The sequence below is a fragment of the Mobula birostris genome, chromosome 17 (assembly GCF_030028105.1).
Source record: "Mobula birostris isolate sMobBir1 chromosome 17, sMobBir1.hap1, whole genome shotgun sequence".
NCBI lineage: Eukaryota > Metazoa > Chordata > Chondrichthyes > Myliobatiformes > Myliobatidae > Mobula > Mobula birostris.
In genome coordinates this window covers 13,875,831-13,903,683 of record NC_092386.1, presented here as the reverse complement: position 1 = coordinate 13,903,683, position 27,853 = coordinate 13,875,831, and the positions used below count along the sequence as shown (strand labels likewise).

At 41.6% G+C, this 27,853-nt stretch overlaps 1 protein-coding gene across 8 annotated transcripts in view; it reads right to left on the bottom strand.

Annotated features, from left to right (window-relative positions):
- Positions 1-27,853, bottom strand: part of LOC140211509 (xanthine dehydrogenase-like) — a 134,422-nt gene that overhangs the window by 51,247 nt on the left and 55,322 nt on the right. For all 8 annotated transcript variants that reach the window (XR_011889496.1, XR_011889493.1, XR_011889492.1 and 5 more), the window contains exons 9-16: positions 25,754-25,921; positions 22,800-22,877; positions 18,573-18,750; positions 12,646-12,749; positions 8,585-8,746; positions 6,228-6,371; positions 4,831-4,954; positions 463-692 (exon numbers count right to left, since the gene is read on the bottom strand). Coding sequence is in view for 3 of the 8 variants with exons in the window: in XM_072281284.1 (XP_072137385.1) it covers positions 463-692; positions 4,831-4,954; positions 6,228-6,371; positions 8,585-8,746; positions 12,646-12,749; positions 18,573-18,750; positions 22,800-22,877; positions 25,754-25,921 (1,188 nt within the window). In the remaining 5 variants the exon portion in view is untranslated. The remainder of the gene's footprint in view (positions 1-462; positions 693-4,830; positions 4,955-6,227; positions 6,372-8,584; positions 8,747-12,645; positions 12,750-18,572; positions 18,751-22,799; positions 22,878-25,753; positions 25,922-27,853) is intronic.

The following is a 27,853-nucleotide window of genomic DNA, read 5'->3' as shown; positions in this document are numbered from 1 at the left end:
CTCGATGGGACTAGGCTGAAGATTAGATAGATACGGACTCGATGGGACGAGGCAGAAGGTCAGGTTGGCATGGACTCGACTAACTGACACCCAGGAACCTGAAGCTGCTTACCTTTTCCACTGCTGACCCCTTGTTGAGAATGGTTATGTGGTCAGGTAGACCATTTTACAAGCAAACGAAATGCCTGGTTTCAACAACCAGAAAAGGAAAGTGTGTATTTGAGTGCAGCAAGCCCCTGTTCTGCCATCAGTCACCTTCCCAATACATTCCTGATCAGCTCAGTGGGGGAATGTATGATGGGAGCTCAAAGTCAAGGCTTGAGTGAAGCCTGGCTTGGAATACAAGGATCCTTTTGCCAAAACTTTAACTCTAAATTTACAAACAAAATTGTTCACTGCACCCTTCCTAGCATAATTATGCAATGAATTACAGAACTATTTATTAATTTCATGGAAAATTACCTGTGTTTCCAAGTGAAAATGATATTGTTCACCCATCCTGATTTCACCTTTAACCGTGCAAGGAGACTGTGAAATAGCACTGGCAGGATCTCCAGTTAGTAATCCTGGTCCGGGTGATGGGTGGAAGGATTTCTTCTCGATAGCTTCATCAAGCGTCACTATTGGTGGTTTCTGATCTTGATAGGTAACGTTCACAGCTTCCACCATCTGCTCAGCATGTTTCTGTGAATCTTAGTACAGAAAAAAGATACACAGGAGGCTTGTGCTTAAGTATTACTAGATTACCTTTTCTACCAGTTATTAAAATACCTAAGTCACTAAACACTAGCTTGAGATTCATTTTCTTTCAGGCATTTACATCTTCTGCCTGTTGTTAAAAAAATTAAAGCATATACAGTACCTAATTCAACACACAGTTAAACACAAGCGATTCTGCAAATGCTGGTGTAGCATTTCTGTTGCTTGCAAGGATACATACCAGGAGGGGGATTAGTGGAGAAGGATGAAAGGACAAGGAAATCATGAAGGGAGTCACCCCTGCGGAAAGCAAGAGTGGTTGGGGGATGCAACAACATGTCTGGTCATAGGATCTTGTTGAAGATGACAGACGCTGCTGCGAGTGATGTGTTGGATGCGGAGGCTCATGTATATCTACCTATTCCCCTCCTACCTCACCTCCATTCAGGGCCCCAAACAATCATCCAGGTGACACAACTGTTCGCCTGTGAATTTGTTGAGATTATCAACTGTATCTGGTGTTCTCGATGCGGCCTCCTCTACATTAAAGAATCCTAACATAAATTGGGGGAACTGTTTTGTCAAGCACCTCTGCTCCATCCACCAAAAGTGGAATTTCCCAGTGGCCAACCATTTTAATTCCACTCACCATTCCTGTTCTGACATGTCAGTCCATGGCCTCCTCTTCTGCCATGATGAGGCCACCCACAAGGTGGAGAAGCAACACCTCATATTCTGTCTAGGGAATCTCCAACCTGATACCATGAACATCAATTTCTTATTCTAGTAATTCTTACCCCTCCCCCTTCCCTCGTCTTCAATTCCCCACTCTGGCCTCCTAACTTTTCTCATCACCTGCCTATCACCTTCCCCGGTGATCCTCCTCCTACCCTTTTTCCCATGGTCCACTCTCCTCTCTTATCAGATTCCTTCTTCTCCAGTCCTTTGATTTTTCTACATATTGCCTCCCAATTTATAACTTCATTCCCCCTTCCCCACCCACCTGGCTTCACTTTTCACCTAATTTATCCTACAACAATTGTTCATCCCAGTTTGGCAAAAGAATAAATCAAGGAAGGTAGTGCACCCGTGGCTGACAAGGGAAATTAGGGATCGTATCAATTCCAAAGAAGAAGCATACGAATTAGCCAGAAAAAGTGGCTCACCTGAGGACTGGGAGAAATTCAGAGTTCAGCAGAGGAGGACAAAGGGCTTAATTAGGAAGGGGAAAAAAGATTATGAGAGCAGACTGGTAGGGAACTTAAAAACTGACTGTAAAAGCTTTTATAGATATGAGAAAAGAAAAAGATTGGTTAAGACAAATGTAGGTCCCCTACAGACAGAAACAGGTGAATTGATTATGGGGAGCAAGGACATGGCAGACCAATTGAATAATTACTTTGGTTCTGTCTTCACTAAGGAGGACATAATAATCTTCCGGAAATAGTAGGGGACAGAGGGTCCAGTGAGATGGAGGAACTGAGGGAAATACATGTTAGTAGGGAAGTGGTGTTAGGTAAATTGAAGGGATTGAAGGCAGATAAATCCCCAGGGCCAGATGGTCTGCATCCCAGAGTGCTTAAGGAAGTAGCCCAAGAAATAGTGGATGCATTAGTGATAATTTTTCAAAACTCTTTAGATTCTGGACTAGTTCCTGAGGATTGGAGGGTGGCTAATGTAACCCCACTTTTTAAAAAAGGAGGGAGAGAGAAACCAGGGAATTATAGACCGGTTAGCCCAACATCGGTGGTGGAGAAACTGCTAGAGTCAGTTATCAAAGATGTGATAACAGCACATTTGGAAAGCGGTGAAATCATCGGACAAAGTCAGCATGGATTTGTGAAAGGAAAATCATGTCTGACGAATCTCACAGAATTTTTTGAGGATGTAACTAGGAGAGTGGATAGGGGAGAACCAGTGGATATGGTATATTTGGATTTTCAAAAGGCTTTTGACAAGGTCCCACACAGGAGATTAGTATGCAAACTTAAAGCACACGGTATTGGGGGTAAGGTATTGATGTGGGTAGAGAATTGGTTGGCAGACAGGAAGCAAAGAGTTAGGAATAAACGAGACCTTTTCAGAATGGCAGGCAGTGACTAGTGGGGTACCGCAAGGCTCAGTGCTAGGACCCCAGTTGTTTACAATATATATTAATGACTTGGATGAGGGAATTAAATGCAGCATCTCCAAGTTTGTGGATGACACGAAGCTGGGCGGCAGTGTTAGCTGTGAGGAGGATGCAGGGTGACTTGGATAGGTTAGGTGAGTGGGCAAATTCATGGCAGATGCAATTTAATGTGGATAAATGTGAAGTTATCCACTTTGGTGGCAAAAGCAGGAAAACAGATTATTATCTGAATGGTGGCCGATTAGGAAAAGGGGAGGTGCAACGAGACCTGGGTGTCATTATACACCAGTCATTGAAAGTGGGCATGCAGGTACAGTAGGCGGTGAAAAAGGCGAATGGTATGCTGGCATTTATAGCAAGAGGATTCGAGTACAGGAGCAGGGAGGTACTACTGCAGTTGTACAAGGCCTTGGTGAGACCACACCTGGAGTACTGTGTGCAGTTTTGGTCCCCTAATCTGAGGAAAGACATCCTTGCCATAGAGGGAGTACAAAGAAGGTTCACCAGATTGATTCCTGGGATGGCAGGACTTTCCTATGATGAAAGACTGGATGAACTAGGCTTATACTCGTTGGAATTTAGAAGATTGAGGGGGGATCTGATTGAAACGTATAAAATCCTAAAGGGATTGGACAGGCTAGATGCAGGAAGATTGTTCCCGATGTTGGGGAAGTCCAGAACGAGGGGTCACAGTTTGAGGATAGAGGGGAAGCCTTTTAGGACCGAGATTAGGAAAAACTTCTTCACACAGAGAGTGGTGAATCTGTGGAATTCTCTGCCACAGGAAACAGTTGAGGTCAGTTCATTGGCTATACTTGAGAGGGAGTTAGATATGGCCCTTGTGGCTAAGGGGATCAGGGGGTATGGAGGGAAGGCTGGTGCAGGGTTCTGAGTTGGATGATCAGCCATGATCATACTGAATGGCAGTGCAGGCTCAAAGGGCCGAATGGGCTACTCTGCACCTATTTTCTATGTTTCTATGTTTCCCATCCCCCCACCTTCTTATTCTCATTCATTTCCACAGATGCTGCCTGACCTGCTGAGTTCCTCCAGCTTTTTGTGTGCTGTTCTATGCAGTTAGTTCAATTAGTGTAAATTATACAGTAGTTTTCTCATTGTTGAAAGGTACATATCCTTCAATTACAATTGCCTGTTAACAGTGTACATTTACAGTCTACTCTGCTCTCCACACATTTACCACTGTGCTGCTTTAACTCCATCTACAAATTTGCAGATTATTGAATCAGAAACATAAACACAAGAGATTCTGCAGATGCTGGAAATTCAGAGCAACAAACACAACATGCTGGGAGAACTCAACAGGTCAGTAAGCACCTATGGCAAGGAATTCCACAGACCTGATGAAGGGTCTCAACCTAAAACATTGACTATCTATTTCTTTCCATAGATGCTGCCTGTTATGCAGAGTTCTTCCAGGAGGGTAGGGGGAGGAACTGTTTTTGCATCCTTGAGCATGGCTCTTCATTCTCATGTATCTCCATTCCAACGTGATAATGAGAAGAGGGCAGGTCCTGGATGGCAAGGGCCCCTAATAATGGATGCCATCTTCTTGAGGAAGCACTTTTTGAAGAGGTCCTTGATGAGGAAGGTTGTGCCTTTAAGATTTTAGTGAGAGTCAAAAGTAGCATGGATTTACCTAGGTTGGTTTGTGCTAAGCTGTGTTCACAACTCTGTAGTTTCTTGCAATCACGGGTAGAGCAGTTGCCATACCAAGCTATGATGTATTCAGATAGGATGCTTTCTATGGCATTGAGAGAAATAAGTGAGGGTCAAAAGGACATACCAAATTTCTTTAGTTTCCTGAGCAAGTGGAGGTGCTGGTGAGCTTTCTTGGCTGTGACATTAACGTGGCTGGACCATGACAGGTTATTGCTGATGTTGACTCCTAGCAACTTGAAGCTCTCAACCCTCTCGACCCCAGTTAAAGGGGCATACATGTATTTCATTTACAATACTCAAACTATTATTTGTCATTTTACCTGCAATACACAGTGCAATTGGCTGTCCAGCATAAAGAATTGGCCCACTACTGAAAATCTCCTCAACTGCAAAGGGTGGCGGCATAAATGTGTTGCTTCCAGGGATATTCTCTGCTTTTAACACCTAAAATGCGAACAATGGCACTAATTAAATAGTAGTCACTGCCTTGGACAATTTTTTTTGCACATGAAATTAATGCCAGTGGAAATGCATTTTTCTTCCAACTGATGTCAAAATCATGTGTTAATAAGACTGACTTCACTTTGAATAACTGGAAAACAATGTCCACACAATGCCAAGATTACAGAGACAACTATTCTTGTGCCTTGTTAGCATCTAGTTTAACTTAATACCACATACTATCACCTGCAATTATTTTTTATTGATAAATGGGAACATGGTGCTTAAAATGTATAATACAATGAATTATTCCACATTTAAAATTGTTAATTCTTATATTAAAACTCCTTGATTAGATGTATAACTTTGCATGGTTACTTTTATTAAACATACAAAACATTAAACTTTACTAAAAGTTGCTTTTACAGCAAAAGCACATTTAAAAAAAATTACTTGAACATTTTATTTGGGGACCCAGCACGGTAACATGCTCTTCTGGCCAAACAAGCCTGTGCTGCCCAATTACACCCATGAATTAACCTACCTGCCCGCACATCTTTAGGATGTAGGAGGAAACCAGAGCACCCGGAGGAAACCTACATGATCACAGGTAAAAGGTACAGCTCCTCACAGAGAGCGGCAGAATTAATCATTGGTACTGGAATAGTGTTATGCTAACCCCTGCACTACTGTGCCTATAGCATGCTTCATATGTCGAAGGATGGCAAGATACTTTGCAAAGCTGTCTTAATTTGCAAAGATTAGCTTTATTTGTCACAACTGCATCAAAACATACAGTGAAAAGTGCCATTTATATCAAATCAAATCAGCGACGATTGGGTTGAGGCAGCCTGCAAGTATGGCCACACTTCTGACGCCAATGTAGCATGTCCACAACTCACTAACCCTAACTCCATACACCTTTGAAATGTGGGAGGAAACCTGAGCACCTGGAGGAAACCTATGCGATCACAGGGAGATCATACAAACTCCTTACTTCAGCAACGGGAATTGAACCTGACTGGTGATTACCTGGTGCTTAGTACAATGGGATAACTGCTACGGTATTGTGCCATCTGGGTGGCGAGCCCACCCACCCTGCATGTAATGCTTCTTACAGTGTCCACAAGTTCTGAAATAAGGGACACATCCTAAAGATTCATAACAGCATTTCTTGATCAATCTCAACTTTAAAACATTGAAATTTCTTTTCTTTAAAACAAGACATTGTTTATTTAAGACTTAGGGAAACTAACAATGCACTTCATATACTCACTGCAACAGCACCAGGCACAGTCATAGCTGCTACACCATCAATGTTGCTGAGGGTTGCATTGCCCTCTGTGCTTAGCACAAATGCAGCAAACAGCTCGTTAGGTACAGGCGGTAAGTCATTGATGAACTGAGCTTCACCTGATGTCTGAAAGACAAAGGAAGTATTAAAACTAGAGCTTGTCTACAATTCTGAGCACTAATCCAATGTTTTAATACCATAAGACACAGGGGAAGAATTAGGTCATTCAGTCCATCCAGTCTGCTCTGCCATTCTATCATGGCAGACTTATTATCCCTCTCAAGCCCAAGAACCCCATCAACATCCGCTTTAAATATACCCAATAACTCGGCCTTCACAGCCATCAGAGGGAATGAATTCCACAGATTCCACCAGAATCAGCATTAGGTTTACTATCTCAGGCACATGCTATGAAATTAGTTGCTTTCTGGCAGTAGTATATTGCTACATAATAATAAAAAAATCTAGAAATAAATGATGGCAATAAGAAGAGGACATGTCCTGGATGATGGGCAGCCTTAATGATGGATGCTGCCTTTTTGAGGCATTGCCTTTTGAAGATGTCCTCAATGCTGGGGAGACTAGTGCTCATGATGAAGCTAGCTGAGTTTGCAACTTTCTGCAGCTTTTTCCAGGTCTCCACACCAGGCAGTAATGCAACCATTTAGAATGCCATCCACAGTACAGTTGTGGAAACCACCCTGTGGTTAAAGAAATTCCTTTTCATCTCTGTTCTAAATGGATGCCCCTCTATTCTTAGATTGTACCCTCTGGCCCTAGACTCCTCTATTATAAGAAACAGCCTCTCCACATCCATTCTATCTAGGCCTTTCAATATTTGATAGGTTTCAATGAGATACCCCCTTTTCTTCTAAACTCAAGTGAGTACAGACCCAGAACCATCAAACAGTGTTCATACATTAACTCTTTCATTCCTGCAATCACTCTTCTGAATCTCTTCTGGATCTTTAATGCCAGCACATCTTTTCTTAGATAAGGAGCCCAAAACTGCTCCCAATACTTCAACTGCAGTCTGACCAGTGCCTTATAGTCTCATGATTACATCCTTGTTTTATATTCTAGTCCTCTTGAAATGAATGCGAACATTGCATTTGCTTTCCTTACCACCAACTCGAACTGTGTTAACTTTTAGGGAATCCTACCAAGCCCCTTTTGCACCTCTGATTTCTGAATTTTCACCTTGTTCAGAAAATAGTTTTGCCCAATTATATGAAATTCTTGAGGTACCTGGAGTCAGCCATCCTGCTAAAGGCAAGGCAAAGTGAAATCTGTTAACCTCCCACTGAAGCAGCAAGGAGCTCAGCCTGATTTAAGGCAGCAACTATTCCCAATAGCTTACCTATGAGGGGCTGACCAAGACATCACTACTCACTCCTCAAATTACTGAAATCGGCAAAAAGCCTCAAGTCCCATAGACTGCTATCAAATGTTTAACAAAGAAATTAGTGATAGACTCTATATTCAGTTAGCTGGCCAATGTTGGTATTTTACTGTATATTCATGTGTTATTTGTCTCCTGATAAGCCTGTATACAATTTCTGGTCTGAGATCCCAAGCATCTGATTTTGCTAATGTAATAAAAATGGAAAGATAAAAAATCAGAATCAGGTTCAGGTTTATTATCATTGACTTGTATGCCATGAAATTTTCTGTTTCAGAACATAGGACATGACAGCACAGACAGGCCCTTCAGCCCAGGTTGTGTCAGCATTTTAATCATCTCTAAGATCACTATAAGAAGGAATCTGATAGGAGAGGAGAGTAGACCATTGAAAAAAGGGAAGGTGGGCGGGGGGAATCAGGGAGAGGCGATAAACAGGAGAGACAAGTTAAATTTTTGACTTTTCTCCCATAGTCCTTTCTCCTTTCCTATCAGATTCCTTCTCCAGCCCTTTACCTTTATCACCTATCATCTCCCATCTTCTTACTTCAATCCCCAACCCCAACCCCATCACCCACCTGGCTTCACGTGTCACCTCCTAGCTCGTACTCCTTTCCCTCCCTCCGCCTTCTTATTCTGGCATCAAAGTTCAAAGTAAGTTTATTATCAAAGTACATATATGTCACCATATACCACCTTGAGATTCATTTTGTTTTTGGCATTCTCGGTAAATACAGATAATGAAAATATACACATAAATAAAGACTGACAAATAACCAATGTGCAAAGAAGACAAACTATGCACAAAAGTAAATAAATAATAGTGGAGAACATGAGTTGTAGAGCCCATGAAAATGAGTTCATAGATTGGGGAAAAGTAGAAAACGTGTGAATTTGTAGTGAGTGATATCAGGCACAAGACATATCAAGATCCTACCTGCAGATGAGAACTTAATTTTGGCATGGGCTGTGTCAAAGGATATTCCTGTGGTTTGCTGCTGAAAGTTTGTTTTCCTGTGGAAACAGGGCGTTCCAAAGAATACTGTGCACTCCGGTTACGTGGTGAGATGATATCGTCACTCAAGAGAGACAAGTAAAACTGTTCAAATAAAGTTCACAGCAAGTTCATTGATCAAATAAAGTACACAATCAGAGAATAACTGTTTCAAAGCATAAAGTTTATATCTGGTCTTCCAAAGACCTACATTGGCAATCTAGAACAAGGGTTTCCAACCTTTTATTATACCATGGACCTCTACTAATAATCAAGGGGTCTGTGGATCCCAGAATGGGAACAACATTCCCTCCAATTTGTAGTAACCAGTCTGCATAAAAATCTTGTTCTGTGCAATTTTTTGTCCAGCAACAACAACATGTGCACACTGTATATATGTGTGTGTGTGTGTGTGTGTGTGTGTGTGTGTGTGTGTGTGTACGCACGCGTGTGTGTGTATATAGATAGATAGAGAGAGTAACAGCTAGCAAAACACTGTCTATAAGAACTTTGGTTCCCTCTGGGTTTGATCATTTCTGTTCTTGTTCATCTGCACTCTCACAAAACATATGTAGCAGGCCTGTAGTTGGTAATGAAGGATTTTCTCACTGGAGCTTTTGCAAACCATCCATATGTGATTTGCTTGCTAAATGACACTTTAAAAAGCCAAGTTTTCAAATTCCATTCCACTTGTTCCCACTTGCAGATTCTCCAGCAACTTTTGCATTGTGATAATAAACGCAGCATTTGTGAACAAGCCGACTCTGGAACCACAAAACAAGGTCCCCTTGGATCCCATGCCTGCTTACATTCTCAATAAGCCTTGCATGGGGTACCTTATCAAATGCCTTGCTGAAATCCATATACATTACATCTACTACTCTACCTTCATCAATGTGTTTAGTCACATCCTCAAAAAATTCAATCAGGCTCGTAAGGGACGGCCTGCCTTTGACAAAGCCATGCTGACTATTCCTAATCGCATTATGCCTCTCCAAATGTTCATAAACCCTGCCTGTCAGGATCTTTTCCATCAACTTACCAACCACTGACGTAAGACTCAGTGGTCTATAGTTTCCTGGGCTATCTTTACTCCCTTTCTTGAATAAGGGATCAACATCTGCAACCCTCCAATCCTCTGGAACCTCTCCCAACCCCACTGATGATGCAAAGATCATTGCCAGAGGCTCAGCAATCTCCCCCCTCACTTCCCACAGTAGCCTGGGGTATATCTGATCCAGTCCCAGTGACTTATCCAACTTGATGCTTTCCAAAAGCTCCAGCACATCCTCTTTCTTAATGTCTATATGCTCAAGCCTGCTGTAAGTCATCCTTACACTTGCCAAGGTCGTTTTCTGTAGTGAATACTGAAGCAAAGTATTCATTAAGTACCTCCGCTACCTTCTCCAGTTCCATACACACTATTCCACTGCCACACTTGATTGGTCCTATTCTGTCATGTCTTATCCTCTTGCTCTTCACAGACTTGTAGAATACCTTGGGGTTTTCCTTAATTCTGCTCGCCAAGGCCTTCTCATGGCCCCTTCTGGCTCTCCTAATTTCATTCTTAAGCTCCTTCCTGCTAGCCTTATAATTTTCTAGATCTCGATCATTACCTAGTTTTTTGAACCTTTTGTAAGCCTTTCTTTTCTTCTTGACTAGATTTTCAACTGCCTTTGTACAGCATGGTTCCTGTACCCTACCATCCTTCCCCTGTCCCATTGGGATGTACCTATGCAGAATGCGACAGAAATATCCCCTGAACATTTACCACATTTCTGCCGTACATTTCCCTGAGAACATCTGCTCCCAATTTATGCTTAGAAGTTGCTGCCTGATAGCTTCATATATCCCCTTACTCCAATTAAATGCTTTGCTAACTTGTCTGTTCCTATCCCTCTCCAATGCTATTGTATAGGAGATAGAATTGTGATCACTATCTCCAAAATGCTCGCCCACTGAGAGACCTAACACCTGACCAAGTTTATTTCCCAATACCAAATCAAGTACAGCCTCTCCTCTTTTACGCTTATCTACATAATGTGTCGGGAAACCTTCCTGAACACACCTAACAAACTCCACCCCATCTAAACCCCTTGCTCTAGGGAGATGCCAATCAATATTGGGGAAATTAAAATCCCCCATCACGACTACCCTGTTATTACTGCACCGTTCCAGTATCTGTCCCACTATCTGTCCCTTGATATCCCTGTTACTATTGGGTGGACTATAAAAAACACCCAGTAGAGTTATTAACCCTTCCTGTTTTTAACTTCCACCCACAGAGACTCAGTAGTCAATCCCTCCATGACTTCCTCCTTTTCTGCAGCTGTTACACTATCTCTGATCAGCAGTGGCACGTCCCCACCTCTTTTGCCTCCCTCCCTGTCCTTTCTGAAACATCTAAAGCCTGGCACTCTAAGTAGCCATTCCTGCTCCTGAGCCATCCAAGTCTCAGTAATGGCCACAACATCATAGCTCCAAGTACTGATCCATGCTCTAAGCTCATCCACTTTTTTTCATGATACTCCTTGCATTAAAATAGACACATCTCAAACCATCAGTCTGAGCACATCCCTCCTCTATCACCTGGAATCCTCCCTCTCACACTGCCTACAAGCTTTCTCTATTTGTGAGCCAACCACCCCTTCCTCCATCTCTTCAGGTCAGTTCCCACCCCCAGCAATTCTAGTTTACAAATATTTCTATCAGCTGCACATTCCTGATCTCATGAGCTTTCAGTGCAGCAGTTTCTACTGTTTCACTTCTTTTGCACTTCATGTACTTTGCTTCTTTGGAATATGACATAGTGAATCAATAATTTCTTCAGTAAAAGCAGTATAAATAAGCCAGTTCTAAAATCTGCAGACAATTCATCATAAACACCGTCTGAATCAGAAACCAGAAAAGGAAATGTGACTCTGTACGATTGTGAAATATATTTAACATGCCAATGAGGTTCTGGGTGACAACCCTTTGCGCACAGTCCAGATTCCTTTGTACACTAGTAGCAAAAGATGTGTGCCTACAAACACCTCAGAGGGAACATTGGTTGGGAACCCCTGATCTAGAAATGAACACATGGGAACACATCGGGAACTGGGTGGAACAGTGGTTTATCACAGTGCTCTTTCACCTCAGAGGTAAATGTAGCTGTGAGGTGATGGTTGGACATTTAATGTCATTGTAACACCATTCCCCCTACTCTGCAACTGGATTCAAAAGTTATTTTCTTCAATTAAGCAGGCACTTTAGGAGTTTTTATCAAAAAATATTGAGCACAGAAATGCACTTTACTCCTCAGGTCCGCTGCGATGCCTCAGCTCCCAATTTGCTCATGACAAACTAATTCACCAGTCAGACATTGAATTTTTACATTTTGTTTTCATTCAATGCTATTCTGTTTGACGCATTTATAAGAATCAAGGATCAACTTTATTCGCTATGTATTAGGAATTTGTTGTGGTGTGTTGACATGACATGGAAGAAAAAACATTCAAAAATTCTAAAGAATAAAGAATTAAATAAAAATAAAGTTGGAGGTTAAAATATGGATATAGAATAAAACGTGAATAAATAAATATGACGTTATTTACAATGTATAACAGCCTTCTAAGAGAAGTGGTTTGAAGTGTTTACAGTGCAGTGCAGTAATGAAGGGTAATAGAGAACGGTGGGGAGCTAACTAGAATGGGGGAAGAAACATTTAAGGTGGCATGAAGTTGTTGTTTAAACAGATATATTATTTTTTCAGAAGGGAGCTTATTGAAAAGGCAGTTTTCAGAAAGACTAGTTTTTTTCTGCTCACTTCTTTGTCCTGCACACATACAAGTCCTGTATTGATGGTAGACTGCAACCAATGATCTTTACATCTGATCTGGCAGCTTGCTATAGTTTTTGTATATTGTGAGAGGATACACAGTAGTTTATTAGTTCCTCTCATTGACTTAGAAGCCAATGTTGAATTCGATGAGCAATGTAGAGTGTCTATGCGAGTAACTGACCTTATAGAAAAGCCCTTGTGCCAGCGATTTTCTGTATGTAGCACTAGCCAACAGTGGATCAGAAACATCAGGAATTATTTCCTTGTCCAGAACAGCCAAGGCACCTGCAATAATCCTTTCAAATCAATGACCCGACTACTAACAAGCATATTAAAACAATTACATTCACTTTTTCCTCCATTTATGTACAATTAGTTACATTTTGTCTTCTAAGAACAAAGGTTAGCAATAAAACTAACCATTGCGATAGGATTGAAGGTAGAGAGGGGAAGGGATGCACAGGGCATAGGTGAGCAGGATGCTCAACAACTGTGAAAGGGTTTGCACAAGGCATGATCAGGTAGCATAAGTGACAAAGAAATGTCACTTCTGGATGAGCTCAATACTTGCTTCGAGAGGAAAACTATGACACTCACACGGAAGCCCCACATCTCCAATTGAACCCTGTTACTTTAGTCTCTGCAGCCAACATCCTGGCATCTTTCAAAAGGATGAATCCATGAAAGGCGTTTGGCCAAATCTGTGCAGACAAACGGGCTGGAGTATTGACGGACATGTTTGCACTCGCTCGTATAATTTTTTATAAGAAATTGCTCAGACTGCATTTGGAGTATTGTGAGCAATTTTGGGCCCCTTATCTCCTGACATTGCAGAGGGTCATGAGAATGATCCTGGGAATGAAGGGGTTAACATATGAGGAATGTTTGATGGCTCTGGACCTGTGCTCACTGGAGTTTAGAAGAATGAGGGCAAATCTCATTGAAACCTAGATAAGGTGGACATGAAGGGGATGCTTCCTATAGTGGGGAAGTCTAGGACCAGAGGGCACATCTTCAGAATAGAAGGACATCCCTTTAGGACAGAGATGATGAGGAATTTCTTTAACTGGAGTAGTGAATCTGTGGAATTCATTGCCACAGATGGCTGTGGAGATTGTTCAGTGCAGTGAAGAGTAGAGTAAACATTGTGCAGCAGTGAGCAGAGCTGGCCTGACCCTTGCCTCTGGTCCCGACATTCTGCCTTTTCAATCCATCTGGACTGTTATTTAAATCACTTAAACATCGAACATCGGAGTGTTCCTCGCTCTCAGACCAGGGCCTCATCGCGTTGATACACTCTGGGCCTGGACCCTGCTGCCATGTTTTGGCCCGTACTCGACCTTTCCAAATCTTAGATCAATCAAACCTTGCTCTTGGTTTAGGTGAATGGGCCTCAATCTGCATCTCCTCTGCCCCAACTTTGCTCTGCTCAGCTTACCCCAACTTTGTCTCAAATATGCCTCAACCTCTCCTCAAATATGCCTTGACCTTGGCCTGTTGCCTCGACTTTGCACTGACTTCGCCTCGCACCTGCATGCCTTCGACCCTCAACTCTGCTTCACCTTCGCTCTCCTCTGCATCGTTTGCAGTGATCAATTTCCATTTTTTTTTACAGAAAATGTATTTAGTTGCACCATTAGTTGTTTTGTTAACTGCCAGTAAGTTGTTGCTTGCCTTCAGCAGCACCATCTTAAAATGGAAACTCATGGAAATGGATTTTTGTCTCAGTGAAGAATGTGGATTTTTCTCTAGGTATGAAGAGTGGGCTCACGTGCACCATGCTGAATTTCTAATGCCAGAAACGACACTGCTTATAATCTATACAAGTGTCCAGCAATTAAAGATGTTTTACACCCCATTAACACTTCCATTTTCTATAAAGGTAATCTTTCCAAACAAGGCTCACAATTTAACAACCTAAGGAAATTCTAGGAATTTCGGTGGTGTAATAATTTGCACATTGTGGAGTGGTGTTGAAACCAAATACATCTAATTTTCAAAAACTTTCTCTCACAAAAGTCTGTGGTAAATTACCAAACTGCATTACTCTGTCTTCTTTGACCAGACCAATGAGAGTTATCTTAAACTCCATTTTTCTATCTATCTATATACTACTAAAACTCTCATACTCTGTTCGTCTGTTTGTGACCTCCAATCAGCCCAAACGGTGCATTACAGCCGCACTTTTTTCAACTAAATCGACTTAAAATGCACTAACTTACAGAATGCATGCAAAGTTCAGGGTTATATATTCGTATAAAATTGCTCACTTGTCAATCAACAGGCCCCGCTTTCCACAACCCGAGCCGATTCCAGCTTTAATGGAAACCGCGACACAACACCACGATGTATGCGCACGGTCAGCCTCAGCAGCACCTCACGATGCTCACAGACCTGATTCCACCCTTCATGGAAACCTCAACGCGACACCATGACGCATGCCCATGGCCAGCCTCAGCAGCGCCTGACGATGCTCACAGCAGCGACACCAACCGCAGCAAAAGGGCAGGGCTATCATATCCATTTAGGAGAGCGCCAAACACATCATCAAGAAAAATCAGCATTCTGGAGGCTTTGATGTTACTGCTTCGTATCTTCTATCAAGCATTAGGGTAAAAAAAAAATGGACAGCCTAATTATGTCGCGTGGAAAGAGAAGGGGGACATCATGGTCAAGAGATGACGCCAAACATCGTCGGGAAGCGGCAAGGAGAGGGAGAGAACAACAGTCGGATGAGGCCAGGGCCACACAACTCCAGGATCAAAAAGTCAGGACAAAAAAGCTGAGAGAAGAGACAGAGCAGGAGAGGCATGCACGTCTCCAAAGTGACAGCAATAGGCACAGGAGGAAGAGAGAACAAGAATCGGATCAGGCCAGGGCCACACGACTCCAGGATCAAAGAGAAAGAACAAATGGTAGAAGAGATGACGAGACAAAGGATGAAAGGGCTGCACGTCTCCAGAATGACAAAAACAGGCAGAGACAGAGGAGAAAAGAAAGATCAACTCGAGAATATGCGGCAAAGAGTACCCTCTTGAATAATGAGCAAAGAGAAGTATACGAATATGTGTGCAACTGCTTAGAAAGGAACTTCTCTTCAATGATTTTCATTGATGCACCAGGAGGAACGGGCAAGACATTTATCATCAACTTGATCCTCGCTAAAGTTAGGGGACATGGAGGTGTTGCTATTGCCGTAGCATCATCAGGTATTGCAGCAACATTGATGCCTGGTGGTAGGACAGTGCATTCGAGATTCAAAATACCCCTCAAAGTCAATGAAGATGCCCTTTGTAACATAGATAAAAACACCAATACTGCAAATTTACTCCAAAATGTGAGGCTTATTGTCTGGGATGAGTGCCCCATGATTAGGAGGGAGAGCTTCAAAGCCGTGGACCGGACTCCTCATGATGTATGCGGCAAGAATGAGGCCTTCGGGGGTATTTTAACCATTTGCTGTGGCGATTTCCATCAGCTTCTAGCAGTTGTGAAATGCAGAAAAGACGCTGATGTGGAGAATTCATGCATAAAAAACCTACTTATTGAGAAGCTTCATCAAGTTTCAATTGAAGAGAAACATGCGATTGAGTGAGAGAGAAGGATGATATTCTGAGTTCTTATTGGATGTTGGAGAAGACAAGATTGAGAAAAATGAAAATGATGAAACCGAATTACCTGAAGATATGATTCTGCCAGCAAAAACTATGGAAGAATGCATTGATTTCACTGATCCGACATTCGACAATCCTGCAGAACTGTTCTCGAGGAATTGTATCTTGGTTTCTCTCAATGAAATGATGCGAAAAATAAACTTCACATGCATTAGACGCTTCCCTGGTATCATAAAAGAATTCTGTTCCTTCAATGCCATAAGTGAAGGAGCTAACACCACTCATTTTCCAACAGAATTCCTTGTTTCGGTCAAACTCTCTGGATTGCCACCACATAAACTGGAATTGAAGAAGGGATCTCCCATTATTTCAATGAGGAACTTGGATCCACCAAGGCTTTGCAATGGAATGCGAGTGATGGTGGAAGAGCTGCACGACAATCTCATTGTAGCAAAGATAAACATTGGTGTGTTCGAAAATGACATTGTCATGATCCCAAGAACTACTCTCAATTTATCAGAAGGGGAGGATGTCCCTCTTCAGCGGAGCCAGTTCCCGATACACTCATGCTTTGCTATGACTATACACAAGGCGCAAGGCCAAACCGTGGAGAATGTGTTGGTTTATTTGCAGAAACCGGTATTCCAGCATGGTCAGCTGTATGTGGCAAGCCAAGGAAAAAGAAATTAAAACGTTAGAGTATTCTTGAAGGGTGGCAGATCAACCAGAAATGTTGTCATCAAAAGTGTCCTTTGTTAAACGAGGAGGAGCTATATTTGTCTTGCTACGCGTCTTTCTTCTTTAATAAACTGAGTTTTTCTTCTTTAATTTCCAAAGCATATCACACCAGACTGCACTACCTTTCTCTGAAAGGGTGCCCCAACAGGTCACCCAGTTGCCTAGTGCAATATAAAACTCAGAAATTATACCTGTTAGAATTCATAAAAACAATGATACAGGAGACAGTAGTGTAGCAATTAGTGCAACTCTTTACAGTACCAGTGATTACTACTCTGGGTTCAGTTTCCGCCACTGTCTGCAAGATTGTATCTTCTCCCCACGATCACATAGATTAAACTTTATACTTTATTGTCGCCAAACAATTGATACTACAATCATCACAGCGATATTTGATTCTGCGCTTCCCGCTCCCTGGAGTAGAAATCAATAGTAAATTTTCTCCAGGTGCTCCAGTTCCCTCCCATTTCTGAAATGCCCAGTTCGCTGCCATTGCTACTGTGCGATCGAGAATCTCTGGAGGGAAGGCCCCAAAATCCCTGGCTTTACCTGCTGCTGGTGACCGAGGCTGGGGCTGAAGCGTTCGGCAGAGATGGTACTCGGTGTCGGAGGGCTGATCGGAGCTCGAAGTTTTCGGACGACTCAGAGTCAGACTGTGGTCAGGCATGGCAGGGAGAGTTTTCTTCCTTCTCCCATCTGTGTGAGATGTGGGACTTTCGAGAGACTTTGAACTTTTTTACTGTGCCCATGGCCTGATCTACATCAAGTTATGGTATTGTTGCACTGTTGTAACTATATGTTATAATTATGTGGTTTTTGTTAGTTTTTCAGTCTTGGTCTGTCCTGTGTTTCTGTGATATCACACCGGAGGAATATTGTATCATTTCTTAATACATGCATTACTAAATGACAATAAAAGAGGACTGCGTGTCCTCATAATCTAATCTAATCTAATCTATTCTCAATATATACTGGCTAGTAAGAGGGAACATATTGTGGACTTGCTATGTTGGTGCTGAAAGTATGGTGAGACATGCAGGTGCCCCCAGCACATACCTGGGCTATGTTGGTCGTTGACATAAACAACACCTTTTGCTCTGTGTTTCAACCTTTCAATGTGCACATGACAGATAAAGCTAATCAATTATTTTTATCCTGTACATGATTGTTTAGCACAAGAATATAGCACTGCTGAAATATTCATCAAGTAGTTTTTTCAAATGTGGTGCAGATTTTTGCCTTAATTAACCCCTTGCAGTGAATTCCAGACATCTATCACTCTTTGGCTCAAGATACCTTTTCTTATCTCCCTTTTGCTCCTCCTATTTTAAATGCATACCCCCTTGGTTTCTGACTCTTGTGTAAAAGGAAATCCTTCCAGCTTACACCACCTGGACCCCACAATTGTATAGCCATAAATTAAGTATCAGCTCAAGACTCCTCTGTCCCAAAAAAAAAAATAGTTTATCAAAACTTTCCTTAGAACTACTACTTTCCAGTCCTGGGAATGCTCCCATAATCTTCCAGTGTTAACATAGCATGCCCACAAACTCACTAACCCTAATCCATACATTTTTGGAATATGGGAGAAAACTGGAGCACCCAGAGGAAACATACGCGGTCACAGGGAGAAGGTACAAACTCCTTACAGACTGGGGCAGGAATCAAATCCCAATCATATTGCTGGCTGCTGTAAAGTGCTGTGCTAACCACTATGCAACTTTGATTCCGAATTCCTTTATATACACACACTTACCTTGTAAAGTATCATTGCAAGTGAGGTCTTTGCCTTGTAGGTATTTTTCTGTGGCTGTAGCATGAATGAAGTCCTCAGCAATTCCGGTATATACCATGGAGATAGATTCTACCAATTGCTTCTTAGTGGAAACTCTTGTTTTTACACGGAATCCAGCACTCACATAGGTATGGGCATTCTAATGATGGGAGAAATAAAGATTATTTTGCTAAAGGGCAATCAAAGGTATAAATAAACTCAGTGGCCATTTTATTAGCAATCTCCTGTATGCTCATGGTCTCCTGTAATTGTAGCCCATCCACTTCAAGGTTCAATGTGCTATGCATTCAGACTGTTGTAATGCCTGGTTATTTGTGCTACTGTCACCTTCTTGTCACCTTGAACTTCTCCTCTGACCTCTCTCATTCACAAGGCGTCTTGCCCACAGAAATCCTGCTCTTTGGATTTTTTTTTCATATTATTCTCTGTAAACTCTAGAAACTCTTGTGCATAAAAATCCTAGGAGATCAGCAGTTTCCAAAATATTCAAAACACCCCCTCTGGCACCAACAATTATTCCATAGTCAAAGTCACTGAGATCATATTTCTTCTCCATTCTTGGTTTGATTAACAACTGAATTCCTTGACCAAGGCTGCATGCGTTTATGCATTGAGTTGCTGCTACAAAATTAGCTGATTACATATTTGCATCAGTGCGGTGTTCAGATGTACCTAAAAAAGTGGCCACTGACTGGAATTGAAACAGAATGCAAATTTCTTTCAAAATATGAAATATTAAATGTTGTGAATAAGATATTTAACTAGGCTGCGAGAAGTTTGGTCATATTTCTAGGAACACTGAATTGCTTCAGATCCTTAGTGACCACAAAATCATTTTAATGATGAATGCCAATGCTTTTTTTATATATTAAAAGTAAATGTTAGCATCCAAATTATTTTATCATCAGTGTTGCAGAACAATCCTATCTACAACTTGTACCCCTTGAAGGGCATCTCCAAAGCAACACATCCAAAATGCCGGAGAAACTCAGAGGTCAGGCAGCATCAATGGAGGAGAATAAACAGTTGGCAATTCAGTGTGAGACCCTTCATTAGGACTGGAAAGGAAGGGGGCAGTAGCCAGAAGGTGGCAGGGGACAGGAAGGAGTACAAGCTGGACAGGTGGTAGGTAACAGCAGGTGAGGGGGAAGATTAGGCTGTGATAGTTGGAAAAGGTTAAGGGCAGAAGAAGGAAGGAAGGAATCAGAGAGGAGAGGACAGTGGACCATGGGTGTAAGGGAAGGAGGAAGTGCCGGTTAGGAGAAGGAATAGGAGAGGAGCCAGAATAGGGAATGGCAAAAGAGAGAAGGGGAGGGGGAGAAATCACTGGAAGTTCAAGAAATCAATGCCTATGCCATTATATTGGAGGCTACTTTGACAGAATATGAGGCGCTGCTCCTCCAATCTGAGAGTGGCCTCATTAAGGCCGTAGATGAGTCTCTGAACCCACAATGCGAATGGGAATGAGAAGTAGAATTAAAATGGTCGCTACTGGGAAATCATGCTTTTGTGGCAGGTAGAGCAAAAGTGCTCGATGATGTGGTCCCTCAATCTATGTCAGGTCTTATCAATGCAAAAGTCACTCCTTGTTTAGAAATCCAAGCTCATCTGTGATGTTGCAATGGTCACAAGAACCCTTTGGCTATGACTTGAGTGAGCCAAATACCCAGTAGGAAGTTCATTAACAAGTTGATTCCTTAGGGACCTGGGTAACACAAATCATCTGAATGGGAGTCCTATAACAAATGCTTTTGATACTTGAAAAGTGAGTGACATACAAAAACCACGAAAGACTAACTGGAGCACCCAGAGGAAACCCATGCGATCATGGGAGAATATACAAACTCTTTACAATTTACAGTGACCAATTAACCCACCAACTTACAAATTGTTAGGATTCTATACAAACTAAAGCTGTTGTCCTTTGAATATCAAACTTTTTGAAGATTAGCACAATTGCAGCATGTTAGCTATCAGCGAACCGGGTGCATTCTTACTGTTGTCTGTGAGGAGTTTGTACAATCTCCCTGTGACTGCCTAGGCTTCCTCTGGGTTTTCTGGTTTCCTCCCATATGCCAAAGATGTACAAGTTAAGATTAGTAAGTTGTGGACATGCTACGTCGTCACTGGAAACATGGTAACACTTGCAGCCTGCATCCAGCACATCCGCAGACTGTATTGGTCATTGATGCAAATGACATATTTTACAGTATGTACCAATGTACATATAACAAGTAAAGCTAATTTTTAATCTTTAAGAAATAGCGGCATTAGCAATGTTTAGAAGCCATCTAGTTAAATACGTGGATAGGAGAGGTTTAGTATGAGTCAAATGTGGACTAAATACTGATATAAATGAAAAGACTTTAATGTGGGCAAACACAGAACTCTACAACTCAGTACAGGCCCACAATATTGTGCCAAACTTTTAACATTCTCCAAGATCAATCTACCCTTCCCTCTCACATAGCTCTCCACTTTTCTATCATCCAGTTTGTTTAAATGCCTCTAATGTATTTTTTACTTATTCATTTACAGGATGTGGACGTCACCAGCTAAGCCAGCATTTATTGCCCATCCCTAGTTGCCCTTGAGAAGGTGGAGATGAGCTGCCTTCTTGAATCGCTGCAGTCCCTGAGGTGTAGGTACACCCACGGTGCTGCTAGGGAGGGAGTTTCATGAGTTTGACCCAGCAACAATGAAGGAACGGCGATATGTTTCCAAGTCAGGATGGTGAGTGACTTGGAGGGGGATTTCCAAGTGGTGGTGTTCCCAGGTATCTGTTGTTTTTGTTCTTCTAGATGGTAGTGGTCATGGCTCTGGAAGGTTCTGTCTTAGGAATTTTGGTGATTTGTTGCAGTGCATGTTGTAGATAGTACACACTGCTGCAACGGTTTGCCAATGGTGGAGGGATTGGATGCTTGTAGAATGGGTACCAATCAAGAGGGCTGCCTTGTACTGGATGGTGTCAAGCTTCTTGAGTGTTGATGGAGCTGCACTCATCCAGGCGAGTGGCAAACATTCCATTACATTTCTGACCTGAGCCTTGTAGATGACGGACAGGCTTTGGGAGTCAGGAGGTGAGTTACACATCAGGATTCCTAGCCTTTGACCTGCTCTAGTAGCCACGGTGTTTATATGACTAGACCAGTTCAGTTTCCTATCAATGGTAACCCCCCAGGATGTTGATAGTAGGGGATTCAGTGATGATGATGCTACTGAAAGTCAAGGGACGATGGTTAGAGCCTCTCTTGGAGATGGTCATTGCCTGGCATTTACATGGCTCGAATGTTACTTGCCACTTGTCAGCCCAAGCCTGGATATTGTCCAGGTCCTGCTGCATTTGGGTATGAACTGCTTCACGAATGGTGCAGACCATTGTGCAGTCATCTGTGAACATCATCACTTCTGACCTTATGATGGAAGGAAGGTCATTGATGAAGCAGCTGAAGATGGTTGATCCTAGGACATTTCCCTGAGGAACACCTGCAGTGATGTCCTGAGGATGAGATGATTGACCGCCAACCACCAAGCCATCTTCCCTTGTGTCAGGTATGATTCCAACCGCTGGAGGGCTCCCCCCCTAATTCCCATTGACTCCATTTTAGCTTGGGCACTTTGATGCCATACTCAGTCAAGTGCTGCCTTGATGTCGAGGGTCATCACTCTCACCTCACCTCTGGTATTTAGCTCTTTGTATGTATCTGTCTCTACCACCAATCCTGGCAGCATGTTCCACACACCCACCACTCTCCGTATAAAAAGCCCATCTCTGGCATCTCCTCTATACTTTCCTCCAATCACTTTTATATTAGACATTTCTGCCCTGGGAAAAAGTCCCTGGCTGTCCACACTAGTTATGCCTCTTATCATCTTGAACTCCTCTATCAGATCACCTCTCATCCTGCTTTGCTCCAAACAGAATTACTCTTAGTTTGTTTAACCTATCCTCATAGGACATGCCCTTCAATCCAGATAGCACCCTTATAGATCTCAGTGGCAGCCTCTATAAAGCTTCTACAGCCTTCCTATAACATGCCATCCTTTTGAACATCAGCTTTACCATCACGGGCATCAAAATAGTCAAGCTTGCATTTTTCCGAACTAGACTGAGGTCGTAGTGAATTCTTTGTCATTTTACTCTTGATCCGCATATGCTCCGCAAACAGAGGCAGTTAACAGAAATACCTGATTTCGTGGCATGATCTTATAGGATTTCATCGATTCTCCCTTTTCCAGTTTTGGAATTTCTACACACAAAAGTAACTGAATAAAATGAAGAACACAGATTACCATTGTTGTTTTTAGTGGCAAAATCCATCTCTATACTTGTACTATACAATATCTATTACCTGTCTGTGTGTGTCTAGTGGTCACCAACCTTTTTAAGCCCAAGATCCCCTACCTCGACCTTAGTGAAAGGCAAGATATACCTACTAAATCGTTTAGAGAAAAAACAGCTTAGATTGTACTTCCAATTTGAGGCCTTTTATTTGAGCTAGTTGTATTTGAATTACACAAAATATTTTTGTCAAATTAATTCAAACAAGAAAACACTGTAACTAGCATATCAAACAGGCCATAGCTGTCTTTCTTTAAGAATATTACAATACTTCACACCTTTAATTTTAAGTTTCATTATTTAATTTTATTTCAACACGAAAAGCAAATGAATAAAAATTGACTGTTGCACTCAGTGTGATGACTGGGGCTGAATACTTTCTGCTAGTTCCCTGAAATTTGGCTCATAACTACAGACAGCCAGTCTGAGACAGTCTGTGAGATGTCTGACAGTAAGACAGCTCCTGTACTTAGATTTAATAATTTTCATCTGTGAAAATGCAATTTCACATAGATAAGTTGACCCGAAGTAGGCACTGACTTTTAGTACTATAAAACCAACGCGTATACCGCACATTGCTGGGGCCCCATCTGTAGTAATTGCCACCAGTTTATGAATGGGAATGTCATTTTCACGGACATATTTTTTAAACTCATTGTAAATATCCTCACATCTCGTTCTCTCCTTTAATTGCAAAAGAGTGAGGAAGTCCTCCTTTGTTGTAAAATCCTGGAAAGCTATTCTGACAAATACAACAAGCTGAGGTGTTTGCATTACATCCAGAGATTCATCTAATTGTAGTGAAAAATATTCACAGAGAGACAAGTCCTTTAACACTTGTCAATCCACGTCCTCTGACAGTGACTCTACCCTCCTTGTCACTGTTGCAGGGCCAAGTGGTATATTATGTATTGAGGTTGTGATGTCATTTTTGTTTTTAAAGTCATTAAAAACAGTCTCTGCGGTAATGGCCATTGCTTCCTTGAATAAATCACCATCTGTAAAAGGCTTCTTGCGTTTAGCCAAAAGATGACTTACACGAAATGATGCTTCAATAGCAGCCTTATTTTGAGCAGCATGTTTTGTGAAAAACGATTGCTGGGCCTTCAACCCTGATTTCAACTCCTCAACTTTCCTGGCACGAATTGCGCTCTTTGGGGGGTAGGTGTCTTTAAATTTCTGGTGGTTGGTGTTGTGGTGCCGCTCCAGATTCCCTCTTTTAGTCAGTGCTTGTGTTTGGTGGCACAACATACATACACACTTGTCTTTCACCAAGGTAAACAGAAATTCCTCTTCCCATTCTGGATGGAATTTGTACGTTTTCGCCTTCTTTCGTGGAGCCTCCGCCATGCTATCAGGATTTCATGAGCGAGTGCCGTATATTGATGTTTGTGACAGTCTGTACTCTTATCCAGTGATCCCCAACCTCCGGGCCGTGGACCGATACATTGCCGCGAAGAATGCAGTGGTGCAGCGGTAGCCGGGATGCACCCAGCACATCTTTAAGAAAAAAGCAGAAATAAACAAGCTAATTAATTAGGTGCCGCCCGGCACGTAAATGTCGGCCCAAATCAGAGGCGGCGCAATCGGCAATTGCCTCTGATCTAGGCCAACATTTACGTGCCGGGCGGCACCTAATTAATTAGCTTGTTTATTTCAGCTTTTTTCTTAAAGATGTGCTAGGTGTGTCCCGTCTACCGCTGCACCACTGCATTCTTCGCAGCCCCGTATTGGTCCGCGGCCCGGAAGTTGGGGACCACTGCTCTTATCTGATGTAATTGGTCACTTTGATGCAGCACAAGCTACGCTGAAAACGCTGTGCATGGCGGGGGAGCTACACACATGCGCACTGAGCAGAAAGAACGGAACTAAAACCCTGCAACCCAGCAACAATCTTTCTTTACAAACAGCATTTCAGTAGCGAAAGTATTGCTACGTTACCATTATCCAAATTAGTATTATTTATTTTTATAATGCTCACATTACAACAGTACTTGTGTATTTATTTTCTTTTCAGGATCTACTGGGAAAGTCTCAAAGATCAACCGATCGATCGCGATCGACAGGTTGGTGACCACTAATCTAAACAAGTAAACGAACAAACAAACAAATATATATAAAAATGTATTTATGACATATATATTAGACATGTGTGTGTGTGTGTGTGTGTGTGTGTGTGTGTATGTATATATATATATATATATATATATATATATATATATATATACATATATATATATATATATAACACAAATACAGATTATTTATAACATTACATGAATAAAATACCACCAATCAATAAAATGTAAAGGATTGAATGAAAAATTAAATATTTCAATTAACTTAAACGTGCAAGTAAACTTTCTAGGATAGATTTTCTGTATGTCTGACCAATTTCAAACTTTCAATAAATATTACAGGCAAAAGGCTTATGTTTAATAGAAAGACCGATATTATTCAACAATCAGAAAGGTATTTAACCTAGATCTTTTAAATTGCTTGCTTATAATTTTAAAAGATACAACTAAAGTTACAATGGAAACATAGATTCACAAGTAGGTTACAGAAGAGCACACACAAAATGCTGGTTGAGCAGGTCAGGCAGCATCTATAGAGGGGAATAAACAGTCGACATTTTGGGCTGAGACTCTTCGTCCTGATGAAAGGTCTCAGCCCCCAAAAGTCATCTGTTTATTCCTCTCCATAGATTCTACCTCACCTGCTGAGTTCCTCCAGCATTTTGTGTGCATTACTCTGGATTTTCAGCATCTGCAGAATCTCTTGTATTACAGAAGCATACCTTGTCATGCATGTTGACATCAAGAAAATCCACTAATGTGTAAGTGTTCACATCAGCAACATCTGAAACAGTCACTGTCGCACCAGCAGCTTCAAGGACCACAAATATATCAGAGACAAACTCATGGTGCCTCCATTTCATCATCAGGTTTCCAGCCCAACCACCTGCCTATTAAGATGAAACAAAAAAGTCATATTTATGTCTAACATTACTCTCAGAATAGTTCCAGGTCTCTTTTTTAAATTGGTTGGAGGAAATCACATTATGTGGATTATTTTTTCCACTAGATTTCATAGCCAACAAGGAATTTTATGCCATTTCCCTCAAAAAGTTTGGCAAATAGATGGAATACCAGAAGTTATTTAGAAATATAATTTTCAATGGAAAAATATAAAGATATCTATTTTCCAAAATGGGACTTCCATTGTTTAATGCTGAAAATTAAAATAAAATGATAAACAAACTGAGATTAGGAACACTGCATCTTCAGAACAAAAGACAATCTTTCTTTCAGAGATGAAACACAGAAGCAAATGAAAACTTTTTCAACTTCTAACCACTAAGAAAGCCAAAGAAAATGTAAAATAATATTTACAGTGCACATTACATGACAGGACAAAGAGTTTTTACATCTGACAAACCTACTCAATGAGCTAAGTGGAGTCGGGGGGGGGTGTTGAGGAAGGCTAATTACAACAGTGCTAGGCATGAACTGCAGAGAGTAGATTAGGAGCAGATGATTTTAGATAAATCCATATCAGATAAATGGAAAACAAGAGAAAATCCGCAGATGTTGTAAATCCAAGCAACACACACAAAATGCGGGAGCAACTCAGCAGGCAGCATCTATGGAAAAGTGTATAGTCCACATTTTGGGCCAAGACTCTTCATCAGGATGGTCTTGGCTCAAAACATCGACTACACTCTTTTGCATACATACTGCCTGGCCTGCTGAGATCCTCCAGCATTTTGTGTGTGTTGCTCAGATATATAGAAGTTGCTTAAAGGACTCCTAGTTGGGATTCAGGACCAACATGTAACTGTGAGTGAGAAAGACAAGTATGACAAGGTCTGGGAACCTTATATGATGAGAGGTGATGTACATTTACTTAAAAAAATAAAAAGAAACATGTAAAGTTTAGGAAACTGAAGACTGGCAGGGCTCCTGAATAATATAAAGGAAGCAAATAGTTCAATTAAGTGAATTAAGAGGTCTGAAACAAACCACAAAATGTCCTTGGTAAGAAGGATTAATGAGAACCCCAAGCATTTTACACACACATTAAAAACAAGAGGGGGGTACAGTAGCACAGTGGTTAGTGCAATCATTTTACAGTGCCAGTGATCAACGATCGGAGTTTGACTCCTGCCGCTGTCTGTAAGGAGTTTGTACATACTCTCTGTGACCGTGTGTGTTTCCTCCGGGTGCTCTAGTTTCCTCCCAAATTCCAAAGGCAGCCGGATTAGCATTAGTAAACTGTGGGCATGCTTTGTTAACACCAGAAGCCTGGTGACACTTGTAGGTGGTCCCTAGAAAAATCCCTGTTAATTTGATGCAAATGAATCATTTCACTGTTTGCTTCGATATTAATGTGACAAATAAAGATAATCTTTCTTTTCTCAAGGACAAAAGAAAAAAAATACTGTACATCTGGAACCAGAGCTAGTGGGCAAGGTACTAAAGGCTACTGCACAAGATCAAGGTAAGCTGCAGAGAATTGTAAAATTAGTCATCTCCATCATGGGCAGTAACCTCCGTAGTATCCAGGACATCTTCAAAGAGTGGTGTCTCAAAAAGGCAGCATCTGTCATTAAGGACCCTCATCACCCAAAACATGCCCTCTTCTCATTGCTACCATCAGGAAGAAGGTATAGAATCCTGAAAGCACACACTCAATGATTCAAGAACAGCTTCTTCCCCTTTTCCATCCATACAATTTCTGAATGGACACTACCTCAGTACTTTTTCTCTTTTTTTTGCGCTACTTATTTAATTTAACTAGTTAATATATAAACTTACTTTAATTCAGTTTTTTTCCTCCATTATTATGTATTGTGTTGTACTGCTGCCACAAAGTTAACAAACTTCATGACATATGT